At 38.2% G+C, this 27500-nt stretch overlaps 1 protein-coding gene across 4 annotated transcripts in view; it reads right to left on the bottom strand.

Moving 5' to 3' along the window:
- The window catches only part of LOC138045615 (autism susceptibility gene 2 protein homolog), a 31987-nt gene extending 7076 nt beyond the window's left edge, over positions 1 to 24911 (bottom strand). Inside the window, exons 1-11 of one of the 4 annotated variants that reach the window (XM_068892173.1) lie at positions 24567 to 24911; positions 21962 to 22081; positions 14092 to 14220; positions 11129 to 11173; positions 10760 to 10786; positions 9871 to 9913; positions 8037 to 8145; positions 6457 to 6683; positions 5356 to 5561; positions 4798 to 4866; positions 2900 to 2965 (exon numbers count right to left, since the gene is read on the bottom strand). In XM_068892173.1, the coding sequence (XP_068748274.1) occupies positions 2900 to 2965; positions 4798 to 4866; positions 5356 to 5561; positions 6457 to 6683; positions 8037 to 8145; positions 9871 to 9913; positions 10760 to 10786; positions 11129 to 11173; positions 14092 to 14220; positions 21962 to 22081; positions 24567 to 24791 (1266 nt within the window). In that variant the 5' untranslated portion in view covers positions 24792 to 24911. The remainder of the gene's footprint in view (positions 1 to 2899; positions 2966 to 4797; positions 4867 to 5355; positions 5562 to 6456; positions 6684 to 8036; positions 8146 to 9870; positions 9914 to 10759; positions 10787 to 11128; positions 11174 to 14091; positions 14221 to 21961; positions 22082 to 24566) is intronic. The other 3 variants (XM_068892175.1, XM_068892174.1, XM_068892176.1) reach the window with 3 other exon arrangements.
- Positions 24912 to 27500: the final 2589 nt, after the last annotated feature.

Raw genomic sequence — 27500 nt, 5'->3', positions numbered from 1 at the left:
ATAAGTTGAAAAACAGAAAATATTACACCAATTTTCAAAAAGGATGACGAAACGGAGAGGGACAACTACACACCAATCTCTTTGCTTAGCGTCCCGAGCAGGATCCTCGAATCTCTAATAAACGATGAACTTGTATATGCCACTCCTTTAAAGAGAACGCGGAACTAGTCTCAGACAAACAACGAGCTTACCGCGCTGGTTACCCGACAGAGTTGTTACTGATACCTCACTAAAACGTGGAGGAGGGCAGTTGATTCTGGATTAGTGGTAGCGGTAGCATTTGTCGACTTTAAAAGGGCGTTCGACAGTGCATGTCATAATGTTCTCGAAACAAAGCTGGAAAGAGACTGTCATTAGAGGCCCTCTTTTAGACTGGTTAAAGTGCTACTTAAAGAGCAGGCAGCAAGTGACAATTGTAAATGGTGTTCATTCAGGAATACTTCCAGGGTCATAGGGCATACCGCAAGGGTCAGTTCTGGGGCCTACGCTTTTCACAAAGTTCACGAACGACTTACCACCGTCAGGACCGGTGTATATGTTTCCTGACGACACTATTATCTATTGTATCGGTACATCAGCTGACGAAGCCACCGCACAACTGAACTTGGCCATGCACGAGCTGTATTCATGGTGTCTCGATTACAAGCTAACACCCCACCCTGGTAAAAGCGAAGCAATGCTCATCAGCAGAAAGAGTCCTATGGGCTTATTTCACCGATCCTTATCGGAGGACACACTATTAAATGGGTTACCAAAACACGCTTACTGTGGATGACAGTTGACCATAAACTTTGATGGGTCCCTCATACACTGGAGGATTTTTATTTGAGGGTTATTTTGCCCAGCGTGAACTATGGCTTTATTTTATGGGGGGGCCTGTTGCAACTCCGATATTCTAGATTCTTTAGAAAGGCTGCATTATAGAGCGGCTAGCATTATTTTCAGTTTACCGAAAGATATGGCATTTCACGATGTTTTGGAGCATGCAGAGTGGTTCACTATTCGTTTTTAACTATAAACTAGCTATTTTTTAATTCATGCATAAGGCTTATGACGGAAGGCTGCCTAGCACCCTAATCATCTGTATTGCGAAGAAACGTGATCTGTCATACTCAATTAGAGAACGCGACTCACTACTGGCACCACGCCTTAACACACGTTTTATGAAGGACTCCGTCGCGTATAGAGGCACTGTCCTTTGGAACACGCTGTCTTCCAAATACACAGACCTCGCTGACACAAGCCATTGTAACCTTGCAAAAATCTCAAAACATCAGATCTTTTTAAGGCCGCTAAATTGAACGTATTATCAGCCTTGACCGCTAGTTTTGAACTCGAAGATTTTGTATATAATTGAAATTAAGTTAATTTTGTTTTTACGTCGCATTGATACATGTAGCATTCAATACGCTTTAAACTGCATTTAATTGTATTTGATATATAAATTTGTCGTCATATATTGTAAAAGCTCATTTTATTTGCATTTCAATATCTAAGTAATGTATTGTAATTTATTGTAAAAGCGCATTTTATTTATCTTTTTAATATCTAAGTAATGTATTGTACAAGACCCCACAAGCTTCCAGCTTTTATACATATCGCGTATAAATAAAGGCAACCTACCTACCTACCTAACAGTGGAACAAAATGCACGCATCTAACCAAAAACAATCGAAGGCAAGGTGCGTATAGTGAAAGTGTTAATTCGATTATGATCCAATTATAATCCAATTAAGTTTGGAATGGAGTCACATCAACTAAAGACAGTACGAGATTATAACTGGACTATAATGATTTCAAACAACCTCAAGGGGGTCGTTTGAAGTAATGGCAGTGTGTAATTAAACAGAATGGTGAACACGTGGTGGTATGAGCCGACGAAAATTCTAATCGCTTTATGGAGCGAGGATTTGGATTTCTCGTCTCAAGTATGGTGTTTAAAATCGTAGCAGCCACGCCATACGTCGCCACTTTGTCTCAAACTGCGACGTTGTATTTGAATTTTCGCACATGTGAAAAGAACCATAATTGAATAAAATTGAATGCAGTATGATAGCCTGAATTATACTTCAGTGGATCATAAAGTTGAGCGTGAACACGGCTTTTGATCGAAATGCTGGTCCAGTTCGTTCTGGTTTTTTTTTTTTTTTTGAAGATTTCAACATTACTGCTGTTGTCTCGACCTTTTGGATCTGCTACCACATTTCAATTGTAAAGTATCTTTTCACCATTAGAGAGGACTACATTAAGAATATGGGAGAGACTATTCTCCTAGCAAGCTAAATATCCACTTCCGGTTTCCGTCCCTGATTCAAAATCGTCTCGTAATTAAGCTTCCTAATAATGACTTGGGAAAAAAAATTGGTATCAAAAGGCTATTGGTATCAGTTTGGAAGATGTGTAAGAGGTGCGCGTTTCCTTGTGCTACTTGATTTCTATTCTAAAATGCCACGAAATTTCCCGATATCACTACCATTTTTTTTTCACAATTGCTTGTAATCTCGCAATCTGATTGTCTACTTTTCCGTTCTCGATAAGAGTCTAGACAACGCTGTACGCATCATGCTCGCGTCTATTTGTCACGCAATGTAATAGCCAATCAGGAACGCCTATTTTGGGAAATAAACCAATCTTTCTTCGTGTCATGATTTTGGTTACGCTCTGAGATAAAAACTTTCTTTGGCGTTGAATATTGTGGTAAAAATCAAATCGAAAGTGGACGCACTCGGCTGTGCCTCGTGAGTCCACAACATTTTGACCACTTTGATGACGAATATCGTTGTCGATAAGAGTACAGACAACGCTGAACCACTTTCGATTTGTTAAATTCAACTATGACACCCCGTAGTCAAACAACGGTGATCAGTTCATAACAACAGCAATTCACCTGGTCTCCTACCTTCTGTTGGTGATAGTAAATTTGCCATGCGATCTGAACGTGTGTTGCACACCATTTCCCAGGTTTCTGAAAGTGAATAAAAATTATTGTTTACAGTTTAACTCTTGCAAAACATCTTCGAACGCCAACTCCACAGTCCCGAAAAATCCCCATTCCCTCCTGTAGCAAAGAAGATACAGAGTATCACAGACATACCCAAATATACTCAAAATAGGCACGCAATGCGTACGTGTGGTAGTGCAGTAACACAGCCCTGTATCGTGGCAACTGAGCTGCGTTTTGTCTTGCAGGAGATTCAAGTTATCTTTGCGTAATATGTAGCTCTACTAGTACACGTTGTTATATAGCACGATATTGTTTTGGTACCGAATATCATAACAGTGCCAGTGTAGATGTCTTAGGTAAATCCCTGAGAAGACATGTGCTTACTAGTAAAATACTAAATCCCAGAAAGATCGAGGAAAATAAAGAGAATCGAAAAACATTGGCTTCGAGGCTAACATGTTGATCATTTTCAAGTTCCCTTACAACTTCTTTTTCACCACAAGTTTGAGCGTGCCCTCTGAGCCTCTGACAGCTTTGTAACACAAAAGCTCACTGAAGGTAATCCCTGTCGGGAGGGGTTAGTCTCAAACTACAAGACGAATAACTTGCTGAGTAATATCTGGAACAACCTTGCCCTGCACCTTTGGTAGAATATGCCCAGCACTGACACCTTCAACCAGTTGCAAAAAACGATCTTAATCCTTTCATTCCTAGTAGTGGCCACAAAAAAACCCCTTTTTTTCAAATTTCGCTTTATAAAATCCTAATAAATAAATAAATAAATAAATAGTACTATGCACAGGTTCTGCCAAAGAAGTTTGATTTCAAAGAAAACACCACAGGATTTCGCCGACAACTAATTTACAGCGAGAAATCAACTCCCCATAACTCAACTGATTAGGGCGTAACGTGAAGTGCTAGTTTTCTACCCCATATGAACCATGTGAGCATTAGCCCTACTTATGGAAATGCGCCTACACAAGGACAGAGAAAAACTCTGACCAGGGTGGGAATTGAACCCACGACCATCGGGTTAGGTCACCGCTGCTCTACCGACTAGCACTTCACATTACACTCTAATCAGTTAAATCTGTTCAAATATAAGTGCTACACGGCCAACGTTTGCAAAAACGTAATCCTTCCTTGTTCTTTCCCATAACGCAGGACTAAAAGGATTAAGATGCTTTATGGAAACCGATACAGGTGCTCGGGAAGGCGACGCACTATAATCTACGATTACTTCCAGTTATAAATCTCTTTCCTGTCCTCAGATTCTAAGGCATGAAATCCGAAGCAATTTTCCCACCTTCTCACGAATGATGGGATAAACGAGTGTTCCAATAGCCCTTATTCACGATGGCCGCCACGTTGGATTTGCTATTATCATGCAAATTAGCTACACACTTCTAAGGGGGCAAACAACACCAGTTCGAGAGGTTATAACGAACATCTTAGCTACACAGATGATTTGTATCACGTTCACTGAATGTTTATCACCTATGTAGTAAAATAGAATGACAACACAAATTACTTCGATGTTTTTTTTTAGTGAAAACTGAGCAGATTACGAAGTAGAAAGTCAAAATGTCAAAGGCAATCAACGATATAAAATTATCGTAAAAGGTACTTAATTCTACATTCTAAAATGTACTTTTAGCAATGTTATTTCAATATTTCAGCGAGACGATTTTCCGCAATTTGCCTTTTTTTCCAATGTTTGCCCCCCAGCATAACACATGGCTAATTTGCATGACAATTTGAAAACCAACATGGCGGCTATCGTGAATAAGGCCTATTGGTTTCATACATTAGAAGGAAATCTATCTAAACGCAGAAAAAAACTTTACATGTACCTTTTGTATGAGAGGGGGAGGAACTGGAGAACGGGGGCCAAAATATGAACCAACAGGAGAAACTTCAAGCTGCCAAAAACACAAAAAAGAAGCAAAAAAAAACTGAGACGCTAGATTCCAAAATGAATGTTTGGAGACTGCGAAGTTAAGCCTGCATAAAGGTGGGTTTGGGAAAACAACCTCTGCGATAGTTTTGAAGCAAAAACTTTACACATCATCTGTTGTGGTCAAAAGAAACTTCTAAACCGGTTGACGACCGTACAGTACGTAAATGCCTGAATTTCCAGCAACCAACAGCTTGTCGGTATGCCACTTAATTCAATCCCCAAAACTTTGTGTTGTTATTTATGCGTCTTTGAGTTGGGTAAGTTCGTACAGGCAAAACTGGAAATTTGCGCAACACTGATGAAAATAAAACCACAAAACACACTGTCACAAAGAAACTAGTTTGTTTCTAACAAGTCAGTAAACTAAAAAAAACTGTGTTCCTCTCCCCTCCCCTCAATGAACCACCCACCCTCTCCCTTCCCGTGAAGTCCACCCAACATGGCAACTTACCACAGCCTGGGGTACCTGTGGTGTGGACAGTGGAGCACCGTTGCTGTGAAAGTGCTGATGTTGGTGCTGATGCTGATGAAGGTGTTGGTGGTGATGTTGGTGGCTTTCATAATGCATAAGTTGTGATGCGCTCAAACTGGGAGGAACTCTGTCAGCGTGCGACTGTAGAAAACGATTGTTCAGTTCGTGGCGTAGGAATTCAGGACCTGAAGAAGTAAAACGATGGTTACAACTTGCCTCAAGTTTTTTCCAGCCCTGGATTAATTATCTACCCAGTGAATAACTCAATCTCCCACACATTATATCTGTTCCAATGCTCCAAATTAACATTAACATTTGTCAATAGCATGAATCGTTCAAATGTTGAAGGCTAAGGTGGCACATAGTGGTCTACATGCAGTTTTGTCGTGAATTTTACAACTAGAATGTCCACTGCATTCCAAGCAGAATACTGCGATAGGTTCTTCAAGTTATTTCCATAGGTCTTCATTCAAAAATGAGAACAATTTGTTCCCCATCATGTATCCCCATAAAATATTATTTCAAGAAATAATTTAGATCTTATTCTGTTTGAATCAATCTTTTTAGCCACCACCAGTTGGGGTTACACCAGCTTAAGGTTACTGTTTCCCATAAGACACTTCTTCAATGTCCACATTGTTTACAGTGAATTTAATTAACTTGAGCTAGTGAAAATGACATCAGTTGTCATCTATTGTTTAACCAAGTTCAAAGATAGCTTAAAAAGTTACACTAAACAAACTTCCACTGGTTTTCAGCCACAAAAACCAACAAACAAACAAACAAACAAAAACAACCAACTAAGGCCAACCGAAAGTGCTTCTCCCCAACAGAACTTTAGTGTTTCTTTATCTTTGGACCAGTTTCCCAACAGTTACATAACCATTACTTCATCTCTCTAACAACCTAGTGCAATGTGCAAGAGCTACCTAATTTTCCACAAAAGTTTATAAAGTGCATGACACAGTGTAGGCTTCCATGCCACGCTCCACCCCTCTCCAATAAAAATTTACACCTTGCTGGACTTGAGGGGTGGCGTGAGGTGACATGGAGCCTACATCTGAATCCCTAGTGCATTACTTGGATAAGTAAAAGGTGACTCGCCAGCAGGTCCATGTGGGTACCCCAGGGTACCAGGATGGGGGTGGAAAGAGGGGAAATGAGGAAACAGACTGCTGCGGTGGGTGTGGCCAAATGTCGGCGTCACAGGGTGGCTAATGGTGGTGGTGGTACTTAGAGCCATATGCAAGCTGTTTGATGTGCTTGAGCAGCGGCTACTGGGTCTCTGAGTTGTTGCAGTTGATGAACTGAAAAAAATAAAAAAATTAAATTCAGGAAGAACCCTTTCACCCCGAAACTGGCCTAAACTGGCCATACTTAGTATTTCACTTTGTCTAATGCCAGATGATTTTACTTGTCAATGGGGAAGCCCCAGGCGTCAATGAGTTAACCAGTAACACATGGCTTGGCTGGTACAGTGTACACTGCAAAGTGTTAATTGTACTTACAGCTGTAACCGTGGGAGGCGCGGTGGCCTCATTAAGACACTTTACTCTCACAGTCCCTCTCTCCACCCAGGTGTATAAATGGCACTGTCAAATTTAGCTGGGGTAACCCAGTGATGGACTGGCATCCCATCCAGGGGGGAGTTGAAATACTCCTTGTTGCTTCATACTACAGAAACTGGAGATAAGCACTGGCCTGATGGCCCTTCTAGGCTTGTAGCTGACTTTACGCACAGCTGTAACCCACTTTCAAAAGCATGAAGGAGGTGGGTGGCAGTATTACAAGATGTTCCCATGCCCTTGACAGGTTAACATAGGGTGCGTTTGATTGACCGTATTCCGGAATAGGAATACATGGAATATAAGTTAGAAATCCTTCATTTTTACGGAGATTCATATTAAAATTGTCAAACATCTGCTAAAATGTTATTTTAAACATATTTTTATTATCCTTGCTGCTTTGAAACACGCCAAAAATACCGTTTTAATCATCTCTCCACATATTCTTATTCCGGAATAGGGTAAATCGAACGTGCCCATAGTATCACAATAACCATTTGCATGAACCAAAAGATGTTTTGTCCAATATAACATGGAGTGCCAAAACTGCTGAACTAGGTCTTACCCAACTACAACACAACGCTTTGATCCACAATATCTCAAGTAACGGTAACAAAATAAACAATCAAATGATAAACCATAAGTTTTAATTGCAACAGCAGTTCTACACAGCAGCAAACAATGCTAACTGGCACAGGACAGACAGAACAGCTGACTGCTCTATCGAAGGAGATGAAGTAAGTTCCTTTAGCCAAAGTGCATTTCCATACAATAAGGGTAAGAAGTCTTTGGATAATTTATCATACAGGGCCTTGTTCATGAAAGCACAGTTGGCCCTAACCCTTGTTCAAGTCCCACTGAAACTTATAGATTGTCACTGTATTAATGATACTGCCTGAAAGCTAAATTAACCAGTTGGTTTCCTTGTTAGCTCCCAAGCCACTTGGGTTAAATAATAAACACTCTTACATTAACTATGAAAAACCATTCACTTTAAGTTATCGTTCATGTCTTTTCTTTTGTTGTACTGTATTATACCAAATTGAAATTGTAAGTGCAAATAAAGTGCTTTAACCTCTCAACACAAGGCCCTACCTTGTCCACTCTATTGCTTTTGGTATATCTTTCTCAGCTTCTTTTTCAGAGGCTTCAATTGGGCTGGCCTTGGATGAGTTCATTGGTGCTTTGCTATTCAGCAAAATACCTAGGTAAACGATGCCACAAAAGTGTAAGCACGAGCATCAACATAAAAAAAGCACTTTTTTAAAACCGTTTTTAAAAAGGGACTTCAACTTTTTAATAGCTGCTCACATAATGTGAAGAAGGCATATGGGGCTTTTCCTGAGATGACCACATAAGCTGTTATGTGTACACTCTTATTTTAAAACAAAGTAGCCTGTAATATCGCAGGAAGAGATCCATTTTCTTCACTAACTCTGCAAATGGACAAGATTCCATTTTTTTAATTCCTTTTTCCCGAAATTTACCTGCTCTTTGAAAAAAACTCATTATCTATAAGCCCATTGAGCTATCAAATGGTCGATAATGCATCAACTGTAGTGTGTTTATCTTGATAACACCTCTTCCTTATTACATTGCAGTATGCAGTGTTTTATCAGATATAAAGTCACATGTAACATCTATATAGCTTATTTTTCTTGCACATTACTTTGTTTGGACTCCAGAGGGACAGGCTTTTCGTGGAATGTTTTTGAAGCTATTCAAAAACCTGTAGCACATGTTTTCTCAGGTCTAAAAACACTGCTGCTCGTTTTTAAAACATTAAAGAAAACTACAATTTCAAGGCAAAAAAGACATCATTGCTTTTTACATTGTAAGAACTGAAAGAAATGCAAAAAGAATTATTGTTACAGTAATACTAACGAAAAATGAATACCCTCAAATTTTAAATTTTAAATTAAACTTTGAAGTATATTCTACATGTCTGCTACAACCTTAAAAAAAATGTCAGCTCAATGTAAACACCCTAAAGAAAAAGTTGTCCTTGTTCATGGGCCAGCCTCTGAGTCAACAATATTATTACCAAAAACTTTAGATGTTGATAATATTCCCAACAACTGTATAACTGGCAATTCATATTTTACAGTTTCCCCTGCAATAAACCACTCAAGCAAAAATAATTCAATAATTACTATTATTTTTTCCATCTTCAATAAAATCTCTTTATACAAAATGATGACTAATTTTATGGAGGACAACTTTCTTTTGAATTGAAACATACATGTAAGTGTTTTGGGAAATTTGCAACTTTCACAGTTCTTGAATGCAAAATAATTTTCATAAGTATTTTATTTTTCCAACACTTTACAAGAGTGCTCACTGACTTCACAGTAAACTGGTGAAGGTTGTTTTACATGATGTGTTAGGTACAAGTATGGAAGTCTTATTACTGTAAATTACGTGGGGGTTTAAGTTAAAAACAAAAACAAAAACAAAACAAAGTTGATGATTATGTTTTCTTACTCTCATGTTTCACAGGAGTAGAGTTGAACAGTACAAGCAGTACAGCAGTACAAGTAACCTACTTTCCATAATATTGTAAGACAAGACCATATTTTGGTTTACAGTTTTCTACAGTTAATTGCCTAAGAGTATGATTATTGGAGTGTATATGACATATTACTTTATGTCAAGCTCTGCTGTTAGGAAAAAAAAATTCCATGCAAACTGATAACGCTTTTTTTTCATAAACTGTAAGTTTTTTCTTGTCTAAAATGAAAAGTGTAGACTTCATACTAAAATTAAAGGAATCAATGCAACCAAGTGGCAAGCAAATTCTGTCAATGTACGTAATTCTAACTAAAGATGTATACAATGTATATAAATAGGGAATTATGAAATGGCATGTAAAGTGGGATAAAGTTTAGTGAAGAGGGTGCTCCTGGAACAATGATCACCAGGCACTTACTGTTAGCAGCAGATGTTGCAGCTGTTGTTTCACTCTCAGACATCTGTAGAAACAATCACAAAGCAATTGTTTTAATAAATGCTTCTGTGGCACTGTCAAAACTCATAATTATGTCACTAAAACATCTACATGTACCACAATGATCTACCTTTATGACACTGTTAATACAAATTAACAGTTTTAAAGGTCTGATTGGTACACATTAATTTTTGGCAGTAAGAGAATAACAGTCATGCCGTTATTTAATGTACAACATAATGTGACGTCAGTCACAATTACAAGTAATATCCAGAATTAATGGAACATCAAATGCATACTTTTACAGACAAAAAAAATTTTCTCAACATTTTAATACGGCATGAAAAAATTAATGTCGCATTCACCTAGGTTTTAGAAAGTGCTGGGATCACACAAATTTTGCTCTCAGTGGTAATTTTATGTTAAGCACTGCAATTATTGTAGAAACAACTGTTCAACCACATAGCAGTTAAAATCAATATTCTTATCAACTAGTTTTCTGACCAAGAAAAAGCTTTTGAATTTTCCCACAACAAACACCAGTCTCTTTCAAAGTTTTGAAAGGTCAGTCCACAAAGTCTTTCTCGGACAACTTATCAAATTTATATTTATTATTAACACTCTTCAAAATTTACTAGCCAAACATTTTGCACACAAACTGGATGTGTAAGAACACAGGTTGCTATTGATTTTTTAAAAAATTCTATTTCTTTACTCATTCAAAATATGAATAAATTTGGACGCAAGCAGTACACAATAGAGAAACAATGCTGTATGCTGTTCAAGCACAAAAAGAAATGTTACCAGAGCAAACTAATAAGTTCATTAATCCATGATAAATACAACTGACAACAAAAAAATACTTCTTTACCCTTTCTCCTTCACTCTCAGTATCACACTGGAAAAGAATGAAGATCAGAGAAGTGTTAACCATAGACTGAATGCATAAATGGTGGCCAAAAATGTATTCTTTTGTTTTTGTGCTAAGAAGCCTTGCTCTCAAGAAACATTTCTTTTTTTACCTTGTCCATGCAAATGAGCAAGTGAGTCTAATTAGCACATAAACAGAAGACTTTTTTTTTTGGCTGCTGTGTGTATTTATGCATTTGGTCCATACTTTTCAATAACATCACCATTACACCTTCAAATATTTTATTGTTGACATAAATGCCGCAAAAACAACCATTAAATTACTCCTCAGAAAAAAAATTTTAAAAACAAGAAAATAATATATTTTTACCCAATAGCCTTTATCTGAACTTGCGGAGTCTGAATTATTGTCCTGCTGAGAAAAAATTTCACAGAATATCACAGTACATGTTAATACATGTAATTTTGCATAACTTGGCATTCTTAATCACCGTGCTGTTTATTTTTTCAGTTTTTTGCGATAGTCTACTGCATTGTATAATAGGAGTCCTTTTGGCTAAATTTTGTTCTTATGTAGACCTCAATATTGTATGTACAATGAATGCAGCTGGTCAGAGGGCTGGCAGAGTCCCTCCTACTGTCTCTAGTGTTTATATAGAAAATATTTTTTATTCGGATGAGCGCAACAATAGAGAATAGAAATGTCAGGGACTGAGGTAAAGTAAAGAATTGTTGTCAGTTTTCAAGTTTGAAGAAGAAGACTGTTGCGTACGCAGTCAATTCACTTATTGACGACAATTCGTCACATCGTATCTTTCATAAGTCCCATGTTATGGGGTGGCCGAACCTTCTGGAGATAGCCATTTGCAGATCATTTGCAAATTTATTGTGCAACTGGAGTCACTGCTCTGCCTCTTATGCCAATTGCCATTTTTTGCACCGCTGCTCCAGGTGCTCGGGGTCGCCTTGTGCCTCTGACTGCCCAGGCCTATCTTCCTTGTCATCCAGGGAGAGGACTAAGGGAAGATCATCATCCCCCCTGCCCTCTTGTTCCATCAGTAAATCTAAGCACAGTTGACTTCCTTTGAGCCTTGTGATCAGTCATTTTCTTTGTTAGTGTTCCAGTTTTTTCTACCCTTGTTGATTGTTTGTCATACATGACTCATGTTTTAGCAAGTGACACCTTTCTGGAGGCCAGTCTGAAAGCCTGTTCTCTCCTCTTCCGGACTCTGTGTTTAGTATCACCATTAGGTGCAAGATTTGGGTGGTTCTTTTGTGCATTAAACTTGTTTTGGTTACTACTTCGTCCAATTTACTGTCTTGTGGTGGGGGGATCCACACATTAGTTGTCAAATCCCTAAGTGTGGTCTTGTCATTCTCTCCATCCTTTCTAAGGCCCAGCTCCCCAGCCCCCTGTGTCGGCTGTGAGCCCCTTGAATGTGGACCAGTTTTCCAGGGGAGTTGAGTCACCATTCTAATCCTCACCAGTCACTCTCGTCCTGGAAGGGCTTTGCAATGGTTTTAAACTGGGTTTCTCTCACTTCCAACCCCTCAAGCCAGCTTGTAGGAATAAACCCTCGGTTTATGAACATCCATCTGTAATTGATGAGTACTTGGCCAATGAAGTGTCCATGGGTAGGGTCAATGGTCCCTTTGCCCCCCCCCCCCCTCCAAGGGGCCCTCTTCTTCATGTTAGCAGTTTCGGGGTGATTACCCAAAAAGGCCAACCAGGGAAGTGGCATCTCATCATGGATCTCCCTTTTCCCAGTGGGACTAGCGTGAACAATGGCATTAATCCAGCTGAATTCACCCAGCATTATATAACCCTTGATCGGGTTATTCGCATGGTTTCGCAGTTTGGACAAGGAGCCCTGATGGCCAAATTTGAGGTTGAAACCGCCTACAGGAACATTGCAGTTCACATGCCTGACCGTTACCTCTTGGGCATGAATTGGCGCAACCAGTTCTACATTGATTTGGCTCTCCCCTTTGGCCTTCGCTCAGCCCCTCACATTTTTAATTCTGTTGCTGAGTTGGTTGAGTGGATTCTAGTGAACAACTACAACATTCCTGATTTGCTGCATTACTTGGAAGATTTCTTTACAGCCAGCCCCCACTGACTCCCATCAATGTGCTCACAACTTGAGTGTCACGCTGAGTATTTGTGAACACTTGGGTTTACCTCTCCACCAGGGCAAGTGTGTGGGACCCTCTCCTGTGTTGACTGTGTTGAGCATTGAGTTAGATTCCATTGCTCAGGTGGCTCTTCTCCCTGGTGATAAATTGCTGGCTCTGAAGGACCTGGTTCAGTCGTGGATACCTCGAAAATGGGGCAACAGACGCGACCTTGAATCTCTCATCGGCCACTTACAGCATGCTGCAAAAGTGGTCTGGCCAGGCAGCACATTTCTGTGTCGGATAATTGACTTACTGCATTGTTTCCGGAAGAAGGGCTACCCTTTACGGTTAAACATAGAATTTCATCGTGATCTGCAGTGGTGGGATAATCTCCTAGCTCAGTGGCATGGTGCCAGTTTTTGGTTGTACCCAGCTTTGTCACCTCCAGTGGATCTAGAAGTCGCTTTGGATACTTCTGGTTCCCTTGGCCACGGGGCTTACTTCCAGGGTTTTGGGTTCACTGGCCAATGGGCTGCCTCGCAGAAACCTCAGTCTATCGCCTACAAGGAACTCTTCCCTGTGGTGATAGCTGCAAATGTTTGGGGGTAGCAGTGGAGCAGTTTTCGCATTGGCGCTGCAACTGTCAGATGTACTGCTTGTAATGATGTCCCAGACCACTTCATTCAGGCATTGGGGTGGTGGTCCAGTAGTGCAAACACCTTGGAGATTGGTATGGACTGGGTGGTTCCCACTCACAGGGTTGCCATGGATACCTCCCTGCCGGGCCTGAAGTGCACAGACTCCCTGCCAACCTTTAAGGCACCAGTTCTCAAGCTCATCTATTGGCGATGAGTTTAATGCTTACAAACTAAGATTTATATGGAAAATAGCTTTACCATCCAGCACACAATTCTTTTACATTTTTCAAACTTTCCAAAATTGACCTTCTCATTAATTTCAACGTGCTCTTTCCAATTCTTGCATCTATTTTGTACCCCGACCATTTTTTATGATTGACAAGGTCAAGGTCAAGTCATGCAAAGGACCTATTCTGGCTCAACATGGGAACAGGTGAAAAAAATCCAGAAAACAAGTGCAATCCTTAAGGAAAGTTGCAACCTTGGAAATGCATCATGCTTTCCCAAAAAGTACAGAACCTCTTGCTACCATGTACTGTACATGAACATGTACTTGTATGACCACAAAACAACTTACATCGCTTGTTTTTGCAGCAGGTGCTTTTTCACGTTGAGCTGGCAGTCGTGAACCTTCTGGTTTCCTTCTCTCAATGTTTGCATCCTCATCAGAGTCACTGTCCTTGGGTTTTGGATCATGATGCTGCATCTAAAAACAAAAATTCAAAATGACTGATCAATAATTATTTATTTCCTTGTTGCATTTGTCCTACAAATTTAAACAGTTTCAGAGCAGACAAGATGACTGCAACCAGTTTGAGTTTATTTACCCTTTCCCAATATATCGTGCTATAATCTGGGGAAATACGTATAAGAAACCACTTCACATCCTATTATTATTCTGCAAAAAAAAAACTGCTTTTTCTTGTAATAATGATCATACTTCCCTTCCAAACATGTGTATAAATTATTATTAGTGTTGATGTTATATAGATTATCTGAACTGTATCTTTATGTTTAAATTTTATCACAATTTCTTACCTTATGCTTTCAATTATTTTTTACTCCAATATCAAGTAGGCACAAGAATAAAATTAAACTAGACTGGCTTCTAAATCATCCTTTTGCATTCCTTCTGCCGGGACAAACTATGGGAAATTTAACATTCGTTTAAGGGGGCTGTTCTTTGGCATAATATTGAGGAGTCTTTCAAAAACCTTAAGACATTTTTCAAATTCAAGTGTTCCTTAAGAAAGTTTATCATTGTCATATCAATTTTATTTCTACTTCCCCTTTTTTCTCTCCATTTTCTTAATTACTTCAAGTGACTGCCTCTATGCCTTTGTTGTTGTTGTGTTTTCCTGTCTTTTATCCTTATATCTGTGCCTCCCTGAATCAACTTGATCCTTTACATGTATTTACATTTGTATAATAATATTCTTTATTCTGCTTCCTACATGCAAGCCTGCAAATAAGCGCCGGTCATCGGACATTTGTCCAGTGAATTTGAGATTTTGACTGGCAAACCATCAGTCTGACCTGACAGGTTGACCGAGATCTTCTGTTACGTATGCGAAATTAAAAAATATATTTTTACTCAAGAAATCCAAAATAATAATTATTTAATACGTGTATGCGGCCGTAATGCATAATGGCTAAGTTTCATAATTTTATTGATTTGTTTTCATTTGCAGCTTGCGTTTCATGGCAAGCATGTACATTGTAACACTACTCCAAAAATAAACACTGCCGCCCACATTCATTCAGTTTGGATTTCAAAATTCACGCAAGGTATTTCCCAAACACTCATTTACATTGATATAAATTAAATAACACTGCAATGTAAGTACTGTGGAATCAACAAGGACACTTTTCCACAAATGCATGCTGTTTTTGTTTTCATAAGACTAATAAGATTTTATGACCAGCTTTACGGTGAATTACATGGACTCAAATTACATGTACATTCCTCACCTCAACTTCAATTATACCTTAATCAGAAAAGTTAACATTATTGCGTATGCACAAACAAAAGCTGAAACATTTCGGAATTTGTAAAAATGTACTTTGCTCGACTAGAATGACAAAAAAGAAAGCAACAATATTGTCAAAACAGCATTGGGCAGTGCACACATGTTTAAAACGTTTTCATTGTCTCGTAACAAAAACAAATTTGAAACCATTCAATAAAAGAAGCCAACAACTTGAAATGTTTTACTAAGTAAAGACAAATAATATAAATCACCTCTTCACTTCTCAGGTCTGTGTGCAGGAATGTTGCTAAAAGTTTGTAAAGACGGTAATGTGCACTTAACAGGCAGAAGGACCAGTTGGACACGGCACTGGCGTGTCCGTTCTAGCGGGGTCCGGGGGAATGCTTCCCAAAATTTTTTGAAATTTAGACTCTCAAAAATGCGTTTTCCTTGATTTTAGGAGGTAAATTCAAGGCCATTCATGGTGTTTTCAGACAATTTCTTGTTGCCTTTTTAATGAAAAAAATGTCACTTTGTTTGAACACATGCTCTCGGTGTCTCTTCTCGATTCTGTTGCAGTAATAGCTCTTTCTTTGAATTTTCACTCGACCCGCCAGAGGTGATGAAGTAGCTTTAGCAGAGTTGAAGAATTTCTTTATACTGAGTACCTCAGAATCACTTTTCTTCCTTTTTCTCGCCGACTTTCAGCTTATACAACACATTTGAAATATACAAACTGCCAGTTTACATTATTTCACATACACGAAATAGAAATATCGCTGGCCAATGAGCTTTTTCCCAAATACACAAGATCAACCCTTGTAATGAATCAACCTTTGGAACATTTCTACAGCCAGTCTCCATCAGTACAGTTTGAGTGTGCAGTACATTTCTTTTATCACAAATCATAAAATAGATGACGAATCCCAAAAACTCAAATTACTTGATCCCCAGAAATTTATGCCGAATAGCTGGTGATTTTTTCCTGCTGCTGGCTTCTACCTACATCCAGGGCTAGTGTGGTACATCGTTTCTGAGTTATTAATTTGCGAAGCATTTCACAAGATGTCGCCACGTTGGTGGACCGTCCATGGTCCACCAATATGGCAGCCCATAATAAACGAAAACATCTGGAGTTCACTTTGCCACAAAAGCGCTTACTTTCGCTCGAGAGATCTATAAAATACATGAGTATGAACACATCTCATAATGTAATTGAAATGTTCAAACTTCTGAGAATCATACGAAGAGGCATGTTTTTCAACCAGCTCTGGTGACAGGAGAGGTGACTTAACTTAACTTAGTTGACAAAATCAATTGATAATCATTGTGGCAGAAAAATGATTTATGAAAGAGCGAAAAAATTCAGCCCATCTTAAACAACATTTTTTTCCAATTTCCTTAAAATAAACACAGTCTGTGTCTTGCAGAACATGTCGCATTCTTTCCATGCTCCAGTGATTTTGTCTGTGATTCACTGTGCAGGAAAATACATGTGCACATAAATATTTCAAACATCAAATTTAAAATGCTGTCTTTTAATACATTAGTCTAAAGAAACTTCAAAAAACTTGTAGCCTGTATTAGCTTCGATTGGTCATACCGTGGAGCTAAACTATGGAATAACCTAAGTAATGATCTTAAAAATGTAAATTCTGTAAAGGCCTTTAAATCGAAACTGACCAAACAATTACTTTTAACTTAATTTCATCTATTAGGAAAACACATAATTTGTATTTGTATTAATTAATTGCTTATTTATTCTTATTTATATATCAATTATTGTTCTTTGTAAGAAATGTAAGAATACTATTACGCGATTTGAGTAGCGTATCATATGTAATTGGCAGTTTTTATACTAGAGTCGCATAATGGGTCTTTCTGCAGGTACCAGAAAGCAATGTGTTTTTGGTCCCTTGAGATTAGTCTTTACTTGGAGTTAATGCTTTGTTTTCCGTCTTTTGTTTTTTAATTATGTAATTTCTGCTCTGGTACTTGCAAAAGCTGCCCGCATAATTCGTCTGGGACGAACTTGGGCAAACATTTTTTCTGCGTCTGTTGAATTTGTCTACTACATGTATAAAGATGAGCACAAGAAGGATACTGCGTCTGGACAAAGTATCCACTTTAGTGCATCTTCGAAGACACGCTAACCTGGATTTTGCCCGAGTTTGTCCCTGACAAATTATGCATCTTATATAGTTCATCCTGTCTTTACATTAGATGGATAACATGAGAGATGCATAATTAGTCTTGACGGATTATGCGTCTCTAGTATAAAAATGGCTAATCTGGCGAATGTTCCAAGAAATTTTGTGTTTTTGACAAAGTGTTCCCATTTGCCTGAACCCTGTCACGCGTGACCATCACCTGCAGTTATTCGATTCTTTATTACAAAAATTTTGATTCTTCATCTTGCAGAGGTATTTGAATGGAATCTTGGAAAGATTTTCTTACAATTCTCCCAAAAACGGCTGAAGAATAATTTGAATTTCGCAACAGTGGTGTCTTCCCACATGAATCTTGATCTAACGTTAAGTGATTTTGCTTCATAAGACCTTGCATGTGATTTCAACCATGCTAGAGCAGAAATACTTTCAGGTCTGGCCTTAAAACCCTGGTCAAACCTTGTCCATGGCCTGACATATGACAGGCTTATAGCAAAAAACTATTTGCAGGCTTGTACATGTAGCTACATTAGCTTTATAGTTATTTTCCTAGGGGGCATTGTACTTTACTCAAGTTACATGTATACTACTGATTTCATTGTTCTCTATTTACATATGTGTGGTGCAAATAAACTATTAATTTTTTTGTTTGTTATCTACACTATTAATTTCAGTCTAAGAAAGGACTTCATAAAATCCATAAAATCCAGTTGAAATTGGAGGTTTTAACCCATTGATCCCTAGGAATGAGAGTTAACAAATTTTACTCTTGTCTAACACCAGACAATTAAAATGGCATTGTTCCAATTGAAGGCAGTAATTTTCTAATTTTTATTTTCATATTATACTTTCAAGTAAAGCTATCATGATCCTTGCAGTTATGAATGCAATTTTAGCAATTGTGTAGAGAAGCCTGAAAAAATTTCAGGACTTCAACTGGGTTTGAACCCATGACCTTGACGCACCGGTATCGCAAGGTTACGGGATCCAACTCCGTTGAAGTCCTAAAAATCTTCAGACTTCTCTACGCAATTGCTAAAATTGCGTATATAACTGCAAGAAAACTGCTTTACTTGCTTTCATATGCGCAGTTCAGTATAACATACTTGTTCATGTTATACAGTACCGTGCAAATGTAAGTTGACAGTCCCTTGAAGCTCGATCCGCGAAACTAGATTCTCGATTCTTGAAAACTTCGAGTCGAGACTGTCAACTTACATTTGCACGGTACTGTACTTTGAATAAAACAATGGTATTCACTGCCTTTGCAATACTCAAGTGTCCCTCATATTAGGATAAGGTATAGGAACTGATAGCCTGTGTCCAGCAAGCCAGTTAAAATGCTGGAAATCCGATATCCATAGTTCAGTTTTTAATAAAGTAAGTTATACCTTCTTTATATGACTCTTCACTGGAGAAAGAATAAATTAAACTGGAAAAAAAAATTAAATGCCGGCCGTGACTTACAACATGGAATACAGCCATTGAATGTGGTCAGTACAAGGTACATTGTATTTATGATCTTCACTTGGCTGGACAGAGGTTAATGCCTTTCAGGGATTTGTTCCCAAACTCTCTTGTTTCCAGAATTCAGTGTGAAGATTGTAAGAAGTTTTACATTAGGAAGCATGCAAGATGCTGTAGCGTTAAGTTTGAAGAACACAACACCATCACTTGGGTGATAACAACAGCAGTATGGGCCCATCTCAAGCACACTGGGCATGAATATTTTATCTCTCTTCAAACTTGGAGAAAAGACAAGTCTTCACAATCAACTTTTGAACATTGAACAGGGATGTTGGGAACAAGCTCCCCACAATCTACAGTACCAATCGAAACTATTTTGCGCATTTACCATGATTCTGACTAGGCAAAACTGCTGATTCAATCGCCAGTTTGACCGAGGTAAAACCTCGTCTATAGTAACCTGAAAGCCGAAGTTTCACCTAGATTTTTTCCGGTTGATTTATGCCACAGTTAAGAGAGGACGTTTTAGAGCAGATGCTATCAAAGAAATCTGCATATCCTTGCAGATAGGTCGATCGCATCGATAATTAACATGCGTATTTGCCATATTTACACAATGCACCTTCTGCCATGGTAGGCACATTTGTATATAACAAAGTCCCTTTAACAAAGGCATTTCTCATTTTTCTTTTTCCTGCAAACATCAAGATTTCAAAAAATTGTTCGAGATCTGTTCAATACTGATGGTATAAAGATCAGCAGAAATTCTATCAAGAAATTTACACATGTTTGGGAAATCTCTTGTCTTAACAGTGACGCCCCTCGCCAAGCAGTCAGCCTTGAAAGATACGCAAAAGGCATTTCAGTCTTATGGACCGAAAGATGGAAGAAAGCGATTAACTGTACATCAAGTCATTGTCAGCCATTCGGGCTGCATGGCTCTCCATTTGTTACAAACTGGTTAAGCAGTTCTAATCTGGAACAACATTTCATGAGCTGTCGATCTCGACTGCGTGGCGGAAGCATGCAGCTTATTTAACTCACCAAATTGGCAGGGGCTTGAACTGCTGAATGACCTGCCACTTAATATTTTGAATCAGGAATGATCGTAATTAACATGCGACAAGGAGTTGCTTTACAAACTTCGGGAATACAGTTATGGTTCCTCGCCGGTAAAATACGTGTATTTGAGACAATGACAAGGTTTAGTTCAAGGTTGGAGCTTTTCAACAACTATCCCGTAAACAGTTCTATTTGGACAGGATGCAAAATTTGAAGCACTTTTGGTTCTAAATATATCTCCTGTTGGACTGCACCAGTGGTGACCTAAGTTACACATAATCTACACAATTTTTTAAAGCAATGTTTTTTTTACGCCTTTGGGAGAACTGTTCATCATGAAAGCGAAAAACTTACAAATTATAAAATAGAAAGATGTAAGAATTACGCATGATGAAAGGTTATCAACATTCTCTGTTCTCAGCTGTCATGACGAAGTGAGACGAACATATAAAAGGCTTTCACGACAGTGCGTTGTGAAAAACAGTTTGCATATTCACTCTTTACTTTGGGGAGCAACCATTGTTTTCTTGCGGCACATTGCCGCAATTAAATAGGCCGCAGCATTCAGTTGCTTTCGTCTTTGCCTCGGTTGCGGTTTTCGTCCAACCTAGATGATTTCGCGGTAAACACTATTGGCAAAGACAAGGTATTACCGCGTACAAATGCACTAATAGTTTCGATCACAAGACAGAACGTCTAATACCATTTAAGATTAGGATGGGATCAAAATCTTGTGTCTAAATTTTCAGTAAGACAGGATGCATTATCTAGTTATTTTTTTCTTAAAACATCTTCATCTTGCAAAGGATAGATAAAGAGTTAAAATGAAAAATGGATATGCTAAACATAAACTTCAAGTTATTTTGAAATAGTCTAATTACTAACTTAAAGTTTTTTTTTCAAAATTTTCAATGATTTTTTTTTTGCATCACATACTCCTCGTTTTTTGTCCTATCCTAACCAAAGGCCTCCTTGTTTATACACATTCCACACTGGATAATTTTTTTCAAAATTAATGTCTAGACAAAAACCTAGACACAGCTGTTTCATAAAAATTTACAAATTCTTTGAAGGTGAAAATATCCAGGAAAGTGTGCTCCAACGTCCAGTCCATCACCCAAACAAATCATCACGTTAAACTCCTTGATCTTCATCCACATGAATAAATTCCATATGGCAATTTTGGTGACATTTTATTAGATCACGCGGATGGAGAAATTTGCCCAACTTTTATGTCATATAAATATTTGCTAACTACACGCCAACTTTTGTGTGGCAAATAAATAATTACCACATGCAAAATTTGTTTGTCTGAATGACTTGTCAAATAAAATGCTTCGAATAGTCAGAGGTTGCGATAGTTTCTAAGCATCTTTTGTTTGTTTTGCGTGTCATCCAGCTGTCCCAAGTAATTTGTTGCACAGCACAAATTAATTTTATGGAAATACCTGCTGTCCCATACACACCAGCAAATGCATTTGTCACAAATCACATTGTAAAATAAACTTTGCTGGTGTGGATGCAGCACATGCACCTGGAAAACAGCACTAAATATGCATAACCAATTTAGGCTCAAACCAGTTTGATCACTTGAGTTCCTTTGAATCTTTGGTATAATAATCAGTGCATGGTTTATTGTTTACAGCTGTCAAATAAGGCCCTTATTCCCACAGCTAAGGCAAGCTACATATTACACTAGGATCAGGCAATGTTATTGCAGAATTTTCCTTCTGGTCAAAATAATAATATTGTAACCATTTTCAAGTTAAAGACGACTCACCCTTGCTCTTCTCTTTTCAGACTTTCGTTTCTTTCCATTTATTCCATTTTCCACTCCTCTCTTTGAGCTCTTGTGTGACCTGCGAGCATCTAGCATTTCTGGCTTACTGGGGCCACGAGACTAAAATAATTAAAAGAACCACATATTACCCAGGAACGATTTGATTATAAACTTCTTAACAAGTTGCTTTCATGAGAGTGCTACTCAGCCACTTATTGGAACACTGGTTCTGTGTCTGCGACACTCACCTTGTTTCATTTTAATAATTACTGTTTTACTAAGTTGAAAACAATAAATTTTATCACTCACAAAATTAATATAAACAGAATTTTAAATGAATTTTGGGAGACTAAAACCCCTTGCATGTGAAGTTGGCTGACATAAAATTAACCAAGAGGAGTGAAATTTATCAAAACCCACAGGATATCTAGCTCATTAATAACTAAACAATAAACACACAACAAAATATGAAATTGGAATATGGGCACAACAGAGATGTTTTATCCAAGAATACATAAAAAGATGAAGCTGAAATATTTTACAGCGCAGCATAAACGATTTGAAAATGCATATATAATTTACTGTTAGATATAAATATCAGGAAATGAAATAGTGCAGAGGTCAGAAAAATTTGTACTCAGTCTTTACATTCCAGGTGACGGATGGTATATGAAAGTTCTTCATAAAGACTTCAAAATACTGAACTTTACAAGCCACACTCCACACTACGAAAAAGGAAAATTAATAAAACTATGTTCTTTCACTTTTACAATATGCCTGTCAAACGGACAAAGGCATACAACAAAACAAATAGCAAAGAACCCAGAGGTCTGCAAAATGCTTGGAGGCCGAGGTGATTACCACAGAAACATTAGATGTGACTAATTCTTTAGTACTCCTCATCTCTTGAACAAAAGACAGGTATATTGTTCTGGAACCTCACGATATTCCTTCTTCTATAAGAATTACAAGTCTTCCGGGACTGTAAAAAACACACACTCATATAAATATATACAGAAAAGGTAGAAAATGAAACAGCTGGTTTAACAAGGAGAAATTTTTGAAGTTAACATTATTTTGTAGAACAAGATATTATTCTTCAAGGTCCGCCAGACCAAAGGACGATACCATTTGATTTCGCTGAAGTCGCAAATTAGAAAAAAAGTGGAACCCGACTGCTGTGAAATTGATCTTAAATTTTCAAACAAGAGTGAGCTTACATGCAGTATTAGAGGAAACAGAAATAACGAAATAGGAGTGAAGGCTAGTAATGTAAAATTTGGAAATTAGTTCGGTAATGTTTCAAGGGTCCCTTCGGTTTAAGAGATCAGTGAATATCGCGTCAAGGTTTCAAACAAAGTGTGGATCACACTCGAACAACGACCTGGCAAAAAGGCAAAATTTACACATGAAGATGACTTCAAGCCAACAAGGGTGGAATGTTTGTTAATAAGTTAATCCAATCATGACGGAGAGTTTGCCTTGATCGGTCCTAAAATAATCGCTGAATATTTAATACTTCGCCAAGATGTTTTTTCATAGTACTGAAAATTTAAAGAGGGTTCGAAAGCCTCTTTTCGATGGAGTTGTAAAGGCACCCTCGAGATATTTGTCTGTATCAAAAGCGACTACTTACGCAATGGGCTTTGATTAGGAAGAAGATTGCTTCCAGCACCCAAAAAGGGTTTCGCACAAAACGCAAAAAAGACATACGCGTACAGCACATTTTTGTTGAAAGCAACTATGGTTGTTGGTACATGGCAATCAGGAAGGGACCGTTTCGTGTCAAGACTTGCTTCGAAGGAAAACGGCGATCAACCTTATTTTCCATGATAATAAGGACCGTATCTTAAGAATAATTTTTCTTGACATACAAAAATGGTATCCTTGGGCTATCGAAAATCATTTGCGGTTTAGTCGAGGTTTACTCGCTAAATTACAACTGCAAGTATCACTTAGTAACAATGATATACCCAAACCGAGTATAGCACGTATGAAATTGTTCAAGCGTAGCTTTTATATATTTAGCGTTGATATCTCCTTGAAGATCTCTCAAAGACAACCACCTTAAACCGCCTCTCAAAATTAGGCACGAAGCGCGAGAATATGGGTTTGTTGAAAGACAAGTTCCCGACCCACTCGAACTGGCGAAATTGCAGTGAATGAACTCCGGAGTGTGTCGATGAGTTGTCCTTTTCGCAAACTTGACCGAAACATTGGCCCCGCATAAGTGATCAATTGAATATGTGACATTTATGGTTGAAGGAAGTAGTTCTTGAAGCTAAAAACTCGAGTGAATTGTTGCGAAAAGTAAACATTGTACGATATTCATTTTTAGCCGCCTTCTGTACACAAAATGGCTAGAGGATGAGTATTTTCAAAACAACCGAATCCATCAATCGTATCCAATACCACCAAAACAACTTTGATTTTAATACCACTATTAGAAAGGCCTTCAATCGATCGCTTTCGCCTAGGCTGACGAGTTTTTGTGACAACGTACGAGGAGTGAGGATTGAGAAAGACAACGCATCTGACCGAAGACCTGTTACGGTTAATGGTTTGATTACAAAGAAGGCCGCAAATAATTCATACATCTCCTTACCTCCAATGCTTCTAAAGACGAATAAGAAGAAATAGCGAATCCATCGATGATATCCTCCTCAGGGGAAGTTGAACCTCGTCGTTTGCGATGAGGTTTATTCCGGGTCTTACCATTCGCGTTCACCGCGTGTGTACTGTCTCCTTCCATGCGCGTCACTTCGCCATTTTCGGTGGTTTTTGCATCTTCGTCGCTCTGTGCCGCTTTCTTAACCTCTTCATCTTTCATTTTAACCTCCTCTGTTACATCATAAGGTGGCAAACTTGTTGTACGGTAGTAAATTGGGCTCCAATTCCTTGATTCGAGTCAGCTGGTTACTGCACAAGACACTCGACCAGTGGAAAGTGAGTGATCTGAGACGAGTGCAGTTAACAATATCACCAAGGTGCCATTAAAATTTGATAGGGGAGGGGTGAAAAAATGCTTCAAGACAAAGCGAAGTAGTGGGAGCTTAGTGGAGTCTGCATTGCTAATTTTCATCTCTTTGAAATGATTTTTGAATGCATAATACCAAAACACTTCTTTACAATTAGTCAAAGGAATTCTCAAGATGCTTTTTAGTGGTATTTTTAGCAGGAATGGCCCGTCCCTGGAGAGTTAAAAATGGTTTTCCCAAAGGCATGATAGACAGCCTGCAGAGTGTCCGCCCCTTGTTTCTGCGGTAGGCACAGCACTGCAGGCCTTCCGGTACACTTTCCACACTTACTGCCATTAAAAAAAAATTCAGGAGGAAGTTCTTCTCGTTCAACAAATGTTCCACAATTGGAAAAGGTTTCTTTAAAAAAAAAAAAAAAAATTATACTCCACAAGCGCATAGCAATTAATTAAGGACACATCTCAGCTGTGTTTACTCGAATAGACAACTATTTCACTATCCCTTCCTTAAGAAATAACCATAAAACAAAATTTTACTAAAATGTCCCAAACGACTGACAAATTTAAGAGGAAGAGTTTTTGACTCGAAACCAGATTAACTACCTTGATCGTAACCCCGTCGGTAGAAATGGGAAAAATCAGTCTTTATTTTGCAGGTCGTAATCCTTAGTCAGCCACACGATGTAGTACAAATTTGGAATGGTTTATGTGCTGTTTCATTAAATGTTAATTGCGACACAATTCATATCCAAAAAAGCTTCAGTTTCGCTCTCAAGCAGTAATTACACAGAAAGGTGATTAATTTTTATGCTTTCTCAAACACCCACAAACTTATCTTCATTTAATTTTCAAACAATATAAGAAATCCATGTGCCTGTTAATGCTCTATAACTAAACCCCATCGATTTCCCTTTGAAAAAAGTGCGGTTTCATCCTGACGGCAATATATCAGGAACTGCAGTTGTGCTGGTGTTGTTTATTTTTCAAAGACCGCCTTATTGGAAAGAAAGCAATGCTTCAGTAGGGTTGGTTTAGCCTCGGGCCGGATAAGGGTAGACTGATAAGAAAGAAGAGTTCCTTGGCTGTCACAAAATAAGATTAGCTCATGTCAGCGATTTATAGCTTTTATGCAAAAATCAGGCGGCAAGATCCAGTTATTAGGCGATAAAACATCAACCGATACTCTTCTCCTAAAAAAATTGCTGTTAACTTCACAAGCATTCAAGTGTCTCTTTCGTCGAAAATAAACATCGCACCTTCAAGAAATAAAGAAAACAACCTTTGTTATAGAGCTGAAACAGTTTCCCTTCCTTGCACAATAAAATTGTTTGCCATTTTAACTTGAAGATGAGTTGATAATTTTAAGAGAAATAACTACATCCGTAGCACGATTTGTTGATGGCAAATACGGGCGGACAAAACGTTTAACCGGTTGTTTTCCCGCGATAAGAAGTATGTTTCGTTTTTGTAGTGAAGCGTTGATTAATGAAGGCTTCCCATAAAATGATAAACTGACTTCACTCCAAACCAGACTAAAACTACAAAAAATAAGGTCATTCATTCTTTATCGTCAGTTAATTCGAGTTTGTTTTAAATACAAGATCACTGAAATTCGACTGAAGAATCCTCGACGAGAGCATTAACATTTAATAAAGATTATCTTCGGGATGTTAGAGAAACCGAGTGTTTCGGTGTCAAGACTTGCACTTCCAAAAAGCCTTGACACAGCCCCAGGAGAAACGACAAACAAAATAGCAGGTAATAGAACATCATGAACACCAAAGGAATCACGAAATTAATTATGCCATGGAAACTAAAAATATTCCGCAAGAATAGGGTATAAAGGGTTTGACAATGCAGGCATCGACCGCCTTTTAATAAGGACTGTTTATTTTCTCGCGAAGACGCTGATCAAATGTTGTTTCGCCAGCACTGTCTAAAAACATCGCTGCTGTGAATATCATTTGGTGAAAACAGCGTTAATTGGTAAATTGAGTACCGGAAGCATTTGGTTTTAATACCAGCTATGGAAAGCAATGGCGAGGGAGTGTCCCTAAGAACTTTGACACCTTAAACTTCCCTTGTCATTTTCTAATATTTTCCGTCGGATTGCTTTTAAAGGCTTCGGAAGATTATAAAGCACAGTTTAAACAATCGCTTTAATTTAGCAAGTTGAGGATAGAGACTGGTTTGGTCCGTCTGTCAATATATAATTTGTGAATGAGTCATGCGTTTTTTTCAAGTTTTATTATCTGGGTTCGAAGAAGATTGTGTGATGGGAAGAGTAACATTTCTACATGATGTATTCAGGAGAAAAGCTTTCGTATGAAAAACCAGAAAAATAAATTGGGTCGCTTGTATTTCAAAGTTCAGTGCATCGTCACTATAGCATTAAATTTTGAAGTTCTCTAAAGAAAGTGAACTATATATATCAATGATATGATATATGAACTAAGAATAGAGGCGAATCCAGTATTCTCCCTCCGGTTGAAGGTAGTATGTAAAATGAAACTCTGGAATCGATTTACTTGAAAATATCCGGCTTTTTTGAGCCAGTAATTT

Source organism: Montipora capricornis, chromosome 4 (assembly GCF_036669925.1).
Source record: "Montipora capricornis isolate CH-2021 chromosome 4, ASM3666992v2, whole genome shotgun sequence".
Classification (NCBI taxonomy): domain Eukaryota; kingdom Metazoa; phylum Cnidaria; class Anthozoa; order Scleractinia; family Acroporidae; genus Montipora; species Montipora capricornis.
The sequence above is the reverse complement of the archived record's forward strand: the minus strand, read 5'-3'. Positions and strand labels throughout refer to the sequence as shown.